This window comes from Aspergillus ruber, assembly GCF_000600275.1.
Source record: "Aspergillus ruber CBS 135680 unplaced genomic scaffold scaffold00037, whole genome shotgun sequence".
In the NCBI taxonomy this organism is placed as follows: Eukaryota; Fungi; Ascomycota; class Eurotiomycetes; order Eurotiales; family Aspergillaceae; genus Aspergillus; species Aspergillus ruber.
The window spans coordinates 217868-225300 of record NW_024467333.1 but is presented as its reverse complement, the minus strand read 5'-3'; the positions used below and the strand labels follow the sequence as shown (position 1 = coordinate 225300).

General features: G+C 47.9%; 3 protein-coding genes across 3 annotated transcripts; 1 reads left to right on the top strand and 2 right to left on the bottom strand.

Annotated features, from left to right (window-relative positions):
• Positions 1 to 1095: 1095 nt before the first annotated feature.
• EURHEDRAFT_416707 (uncharacterized protein) lies at positions 1096 to 2072 on the bottom strand. The gene is made up of 7 exons (XM_040783029.1): positions 2045 to 2072; positions 1892 to 1957; positions 1767 to 1832; positions 1582 to 1705; positions 1447 to 1532; positions 1306 to 1393; positions 1096 to 1252 (listed from the first exon to the last, which is right to left on the bottom strand). The coding sequence occupies exons 1-7, from the start codon at positions 2063 to 2065 to the stop codon at positions 1146 to 1148; spliced, it is 558 nt and encodes a 185-aa protein (XP_040634947.1). The 5' UTR covers positions 2066 to 2072; the 3' UTR covers positions 1096 to 1145.
• Positions 2073 to 4191: 2119 nt separating this feature from the next.
• Positions 4192 to 4746, bottom strand: EURHEDRAFT_430683 (cell wall mannoprotein 1 family protein; the record flags this gene model as incomplete). The annotated part of the gene is made up of 1 exon (XM_040783409.1): positions 4192 to 4746. A coding segment is annotated over one exon (555 nt), but the record flags the coding sequence as incomplete, so codon positions are not given.
• Positions 4747 to 5859: 1113 nt separating this feature from the next.
• EURHEDRAFT_509149 (RmlC-like cupin) lies at positions 5860 to 7094 on the top strand. Its single transcript, XM_040785908.1, has 2 exons — positions 5860 to 6346; positions 6402 to 7094. Exons 1-2 carry the CDS (start codon positions 5901 to 5903, stop codon positions 7048 to 7050), a joined length of 1095 nt encoding a protein of 364 aa, XP_040634945.1. The 5' UTR covers positions 5860 to 5900; the 3' UTR covers positions 7051 to 7094.
• Positions 7095 to 7433: the final 339 nt, after the last annotated feature.

Here is a 7433-nt window from a genome sequence, read left to right as displayed (position 1 = left end):
CCATCTGCAAGATCAACTCATATGCAGTACGTCATCTCCATATACTAGTTCACTAGTCCATACATTAACTAGTTTCTCAGGACACCAAATCTGCAACAGACTGCAATGACTAATCTTCAATTCCAATATCAAACCCAACAGCAAGAAGAAGATCTGGAATATGATAGAGAGCGGGTAAGGTTATTGGAAAGGCAATTAGAGCTTGAGGAGCAACTTCAGGCTATACGAGGGAGGACTAGTTCCCACCCTTAAATAGTTCCATTTAACCTTCCTCTTTCATGTTATAGGGTTCGCGTATGAACCCAAAGGATGACTGTTTTGCCAAGGCCAGCACATAAAGCAGCCAGAAAGGGCCCAAAAAAACTATCAATGACTGTCATACGATCCCCTGGCATACAAGAACTTCCAGCGACCCCTTCATCCAACTGCTGACCTCTGAGAGGGACCACAGAGAATACTATTTGGAATATCATTCCTGTACAACCATAGAAAAAGGCTTCTGTCTCAGCTCTATTTGTTTCTTCTTCAACAATTCCTTCTTGTATAATAAAGGGTAGCTTTAGGTTAAGACAACTTGAGTTCAAACCCTAACATTTCAATATAGAAAGAAATTGTGACAACTTGATGTTGTGTTTACAGCTTGACACTGCATCTACAACTAATTATGACAAACAAATTGAATAGAGTTGACATGGATAGAGCCCTGCCGTACAGCTGTCTATAAAAAACCCTTCATCTGTTAGATAGAATTCCTTTCCTTTTCTTTCTCCAGATTTGATATTCTCATTGATGGCTACTATGTCACGGGCTCGGTAGCTAGTAGATATTAACGAATTGATATTCCTATCTAAACCAACTAGTAGCCATCGACGGGAATATCGAATCTGAAGAAGCAAAAGGAAAGGAATTCTATCTAGCAGATGAAGGGGTTATTTATAGATGACTGTACGGTATGGTTCTATCCATGTCGACTTTGTTCAATTCATTTGTCATACTTAGTCGTAGACGCAGCGTCGAGTCGTAGACACGACGTCAAACCATAGACACGACGTCAAACCGTCACATACTAGTTGGTTTAGATAGGAATATCAATTCATTAACATCTAATAGCTACCAAGCCTGTGGCAAAATTCAACAGAAAAAGCTTAGTCTTCATCCTCACTTTCATTGGACTCCTCTTCTTCAGAGGACTTTCCCTGGTCACCACTATCAAAAAGTGCAAAGTGCTCACACTCCTCATACTTGCAGCACACTGGTAGAACTGGTTGGTCAGTGGTTCAGGATCAGTAGTTAATCATTACTTACACTTAGCTTTGTGTGCATCCTTGCAACTCTCACAGGGGACCACATGGCCCATGCGGCGGACCAGACGTCTCATCTCAGTCATGTGAACCTAGAACTAGTTAATAACCAGTTCATGTAAACAAAGAAAACTAGTTCTCTTACTTCACCATCACGGCGGCGTGGAAGAGGGGGCAGGGCAGGGGCAGACTGTTTGGCATCAAATTTCTTGATCACCGCCTCATAGAATTCTGGAACCAGTTAGTAACTAGTTTCTGAATTGGAACTCAGTTAACTTACTGACTGCTGCAGACTCTGCCTCTTGGTCAGGGCGCCCACCACTTTCACCATCCAACAAATCATAGGTATGGGTATGCTTCGTTCGAATATGCTTCTTGAGATTGTTGAGGGAGATAAATTTGGTCTGGTTCAATTCATTCCATCAGCAACCAGTTATTAACTAGTACTAGTGAGCTAGTTCTCACCACATTTTCACATCCTTCAGCACGGCAATAGACCTCCCCAACAAACGGCACCAGGTAACCCATAGACTAAACGTAGAACTAGTTATTAACTAGTTCTAGTTCCTAACCCGCATTCGTATCTTTACCGTAACCTCAAAATCCGGTAGATACAGTTTTTCCTTGCCTAGCTCAACGTATCGCTTGTATGCCTCCTAAAAATACTCGTTAGTCTGATCCCAACGAAACAACTGGTTCCGATTGAAAACTAGTTCCGAACTAGATAATAACTTTTAACTCACATTCGTCTTCACTCTCGCCATTCTGGATGGCCGAGCTTGTACGGATTAGAGGAGTAGTAGATAGACAGATGTAGAGAAATAGAAAGAAAACAGAGGGAAGTAGTAAAAGAAATGTGAGAAAGAAAAGTTATATAGGAGAACTAGATTTCTGTAAGGTATTGAAAAACCTCAGCCCACCTTCGTGGGCCAGGGTGACCTTATCCCACGTGACTAGCTAGAGGGTGGGCTGAGGTCTACGGTCGGGTGGCCTCAACTGTATTCACCCTCAATCGAGAATCATTCATGATTCGAGGTGCTTTTCGGGCCTAGCCCGTTACAGGTGGCATCTGCACATGGAGGCGCTGATTACATAATGCACAGAGGCCTGATGGATTCCGCGCACGTGATCAAGAGACGGGTGTCGGAGTTGCGGCTTAGTCAGGGTTGAAAGTACGTATCAAGCGTATATGGTCGAGGTCTCTGATTCTTGCAAAAGTGTGCTATCTAGGATCCTATATAAGACCGTAACTACCGTATAGAGTATACTAAGCGATTGTGCGGTTTCAAAAGCAGTAATAGCAGAGTAAATACGCTGCTTGCGCCATATGATATCAGCGAGGCATCAATCAGGCATCAGTTGGTATTGTTCGCTAAGGAACCTCTATATTCCGACAACTGGCTATTGATAAGGAATAACATCGGATCGATTAGGCAAGTTCCACCGACCCGGTTATATAGCCAATGTGTACGCACATTGTAGATAGACAAGCACTCAACCAGCTGTGTGTGGGTATACGCGTTAATAGGCAATGCACTTCTCTCGTTAAAATTGGACCTCTCTGTATACGACCTCGTTAGTCGCGGATAATCGACTCCTCCGGACCTCCGACCCCCGATCCCCATTTCAGCTCTAACTATTGCCTAGTTTGTGTGAAGTGGGAGCCTTTATTTTCAAAAGGCATCAGGATTCTGTATTGTAAAGAAAGACCAACGACTAAAGGACAATACATACAATCAGTCGCAGTTCTTCCCCGTCCCAGTCATCCAAATCAGCATTGATTAGAGCTTCGGTGTTTATCCTGTCAACATCATCTAAGGTATGCCTCACTTGGCTTCCTTATCCACCGCCAGTAGAGGGCCCTCCTCCCACAGCCGGTTATATATGAGGTGGGTTGTCAGCTGTTGGGGGGACGGTTTGCGGACATAGAAATTCTTCGCGATCTCGGGGATGAAAGCATCGCGGTTATGAAATGGTCAGGCTTCGCACGAATCATTACAGATTGTGCAGTAATTTGCAGACATTTCTCGAACACAATGCAGGTGGTCAAATCTACTATAGTTTGATTGGATATTGCTGCATTTGACTGGATATGTTGTCTTGGATTTATTGGACGATGTTGGACTCGGATTTCAGTATACAACGGTGCAGCGTTATTGCAAGTGAGTTATCATTGAAAAACAATCAACAGCAGAATCCGCCGTGTTGCTTTTTGGGGCTCACTGGGACATGTTTCGAACGTTTATGGTGTTTTATTTGGTTCTGCGTCTGCGAGTTGATTCTGGATTTATGCATGGTGTTAAGAGACGTAGCTATTGTATCGCTTGTTCTGTCATGCTTGCCACTCCAATGAGCTCTCTGACGCTATTTCCCTGTTGCTTTGGGCCAATTTACGTTTTGCCCAGTGACTTGAGTATATAATGAACTATTGAACTGATTCTCAGAAAGTAACCTAACTATCGTCTTGTTATTCTTATACGTACAAACGGCCAGCCCAAGCTGGAACAAATCAAACTAGTATAGATAAAAAGAAACACATATCCACTTCAATACATTAGACCACATGTAACCCTTCGACATCACATTATTCAGTGTGACACACTTAGAAAGCCATAACCATAGCAGCGATGGCAACAGCACCAGCAGGGCCACTCATCTTGTTAACGGAAGCAGCACCAGTGAACTGAGGCGCACTGCTGCTCGAAGCGGCAACACTGCTGCTAGCAGACGAAGAAGCAGGAACCTTGAACAGCGAAGACGAAGTAGGCTTAGCAGCCTGCGAAGAAACAGGCGCAGCACTGGAAGACTCAGCAGCCTTGGTCTCAGTCTCAGACGCAGGAGCAGCAGTGCTCACAGGCGCCTTGGCGGGCTTGTTACCAGAGTTCGAGTTGGCGACGTCCTCGAAGTCTTCGACACCCTTCTGGATAGCATCGGAGATACCAGAAGCAAGCGAGTGCGCGATATCGTGCAGGTTCTCAGGGACCTTAGAGACGATAGCGTCGGAGAGCTTGAGAGCAGCGGTCTTCTGCTTCTGCAGATCGTTGTAGGTCAGCGAGCCCTTGCCTGCGTCGACGATCTTCTGCTTCTTGCTGTTGAGGTCGGAGATGGTAGACTGGATCTTGTCCTTGAGGTCGGAGACGGGCTTCTGGAGGCCCAGGGCGTCCATACTGTTCAGCTCATCGCCGCCGTTGACCTTGGTGGTGCCGGAGTTGATGGCGTCGACGAGGGAGTCCGAGGCAGACTCGACGGGCTGAGTGTCGCCGCCGTTGAAGTTGTTGATGGCAGTGTGCAAGGAGCCGACCTTGTCGCTGATGCCGGAGAGGACGCCGGTGATGGAGGCGAGGTCGCGCCCAACGCGAGTTGGGCCGCGGGCCTCAACGGTGGCGGTAGCCAGCACGTTGGCCGAGAGGGCCAGGGTGGTGAGGAGAGAGAGAGAGAACTTCATTTTGTTGAGTGTCGTTTAACGAGTGTCTTCGGTAAAAGAGTGAAGGATTAAGATGAATAGATTACAATGGATGCTGTTGACGAGCACTCAAGTGACGGAAGTAGAGCCCTCTTTATACAACGACAGGGTCCTGTCTCAAACGAAGTGCCAGAAATTCGCCTTCTTCAAAATTGGGTGATGCGTCAGATTCCAGCCAGCATTCGGGCGATCCCCCAGACGCCTTGGCCAGGCCAAAAAGAAGAGCCTGGCTAGAATTGGCATCATAATCATTTATTTGTTAATGTTGCTGAATGCGAATAACTTGTCTTGCAGCTGTATGAAGCAATGGTGGTCACAGCTGGCCAGGGGATTACCCGATTCGGCATTAGTGAAGCCAAAGAGACTCAATTTTGGGCATTTTGAGTATGCACCGCTTGACTGCAAAACTGGCCGAATAGATTTTGTGTTTCATGAACAGACAATCCGTCAACAGAGTTTACCCTGAAATAAGGCTGAGGCAATAAATCGTCCAGTCCTGTGCATTGTGCCCCTGGTGCCGTCAAATGGTGAACTCAAAAAGTGATCGAACCGTTGAAAGGACGGTCCGGGGAACATTTTTGGGATGTCTTTTGGCAATTGCAATTCCATGACAAATGAAAACACTGTATGAGGCGAACCGACTTGTTGGCTCAATAATGCGCCGTCTGTATTTTGGGATGTTTCACCTTATTTACCATTGCGAGTATATAAACCAGGATCCCAGTGCTTCCCTAAGAACTTTTGATTATCAGTTTTGTTCAATTTCACTCTTGTCATCCTGTATCATGTTCCATACCATGTACATACTATGTATGGTACATACCCCTAATCCAAGATCTAAGGTTATCTCTCGGATCTCCCGGACATACGCATGGCCGTTTATCCCGGCATCCGCTGAATAAAGAATGGAAAAAGAATACTCGGTGCAAAACACCCGAGTTCTTATTGTCATCGACACGTTTTCTTTACTTACGTAGACTGCTCCCGGGGTTATGAAACCCGGGATTCCCGAAGTGGATTCGATGGAGTCAAAATTTCCGTTTTAGGATGACGGAAATTCCGACACCTTTTTTATATCTGTACTTTGTAGACCTTCTTTCCGCTCATTCAAAGCAACTGTCTTCAATCGCAGCACAATGCGCTCGTTCTTCCTTCTAGCCGCCGCCGGCCTTGCCTCCTCCCTGTCTGTCGACGACCTCTACCTCGAAAACGCGCCCTCCTCGCCGCGTCCGTATATCATCCCTCACTATGCCGACTCGCACTCCGTCTACGTTGGCAGCCAGGTCTACCGGTTCCCGGTGACCGGTCCGTCGTCAGACTATGCATTCACGCTGATGAGCACAAATGCGCCCGCGAGCGGGTCGCTGGGTGTGCTCCCGCATATCCACCAGGCGCATTATGAGAACTTCTTCAACTTCAAAGGGCGGTTCCAGCTGTGGGCGCAGAAGGATGATGCCGAGCAGCAGGGAAGACTGTTGACGCAGGGTGACTATGGCTCTGTGCCGAGGAATACCACGCATACGTTCCAGATTCTGGACCCGGATACGGAGATGGTTGGCGTTGTTGTGCCGGGTGGATTTGAGTACGTCCCCATCACTACTAGAAATGCACCCCGCACAGAGAGCTAATGAGAATAGGGACCTCTTCTATACCCTCGGCCAGAACTTCACCTCCTCCACAAATACCCCCTACACCCCCGCCGCCGTCAACGAATCCTCCCCCAACGCCAACACCATCTCCAGCCTCCAGCAATTCGATGTCTATGCGAAACTAGACTTCAACCCCCGCCGCGATTTCGCCAACGGCTCCGCCCCCTCCAGCAACTGGCACGAAGAGTCTAACTCCCTCGGCACTCCAGGAAAACCGTACTTCATCGCCAACAACTACGGGCCTAAGTACCTCAACGCCCGGCACGGGGCATACCAGATCGTGCAGCCACTGGTCTCGCCGTCGCAGTCGCAGGATGTGAACTTTACCATGTCGACTATTCTGATTAACCGCCCGCGCAACGGTGCGAGTGGTGCGACTGTGCCGACGTGGGAGGGCCCTGGAGCGGCGGCGTTTGAGGTGCTGGAGGGATCGTTGAAGATTCAGATTGGAGAGTATCCTGTTGCGACGCTGAATTCGGGGGATGTTGCGTTTATTCCGAAGAAGACGGAGTATAAGTATTGGACCGAGGGGGCTGTTGCTAAGGTGTTGTATGTGAGTAGCGGGAAGGAGGGTGTTGACCAGCAGTTGATTCGGGAGGGCAAGAAGTGGGAGTATGTTGCGTTCCCCAGGCATTAACCGTAGCCCGGTAAACTGTATATACATAGATATAGGCATGTCAGGGCTCAACTATTGTTATCACAGTTGGTTCACTGGAGGAGGCCCGGAGGCTTCTCATCAATGGCATTCGCTTCGGAGGATCCCGGTACAGGACAGAGCAGTACTGGGAAACAGGAGTAGATACAGTCTGCCCCAGATGCTGCCAATTGGGCCACCGAAGCTTCAAAGCCTGTGGGGACCGCCCACCATGCTGTTTTATATGTGCGGGACCCCATGAGGGCACTGAACATGTCTGCCGGGTAGTAGACTGCCCAGCCAAACCAGGAAGCGCCTGTAAACACACTCCAGCCAAATGTGGCATCTGCAGCGGTTCACACCCAGCAACAGCAGGGAATTGTCCT

Coding starts and splice junctions, on each gene's coding strand:
- EURHEDRAFT_509149 (XM_040785908.1), top strand. CDS start 5,901: ATGCGCTCGTTCTTCCTTCTAGCCGCCGCCGGCCTTGCCTCCTCCCTG. Junction 6,347..6,401: donor GTTGTGCCGGGTGGATTTGA/GTACGTCCCCAT, acceptor TAATGAGAATAG/GGACCTCTTCTATACCCTCG.
- EURHEDRAFT_416707 (XM_040783029.1), bottom strand. CDS start 2,065: ATGGCGAGAGTGAAGACGAAT. Junction 1,706..1,766: donor CTGAAGGATGTGAAAATGTG/GTGAGAACTAGC, acceptor GAATTGAACCAG/ACCAAATTTATCTCCCTCAA. Junction 1,533..1,581: donor GGCAGAGTCTGCAGCAGTCA/GTAAGTTAACTG, acceptor AACTGGTTCCAG/AATTCTATGAGGCGGTGATC.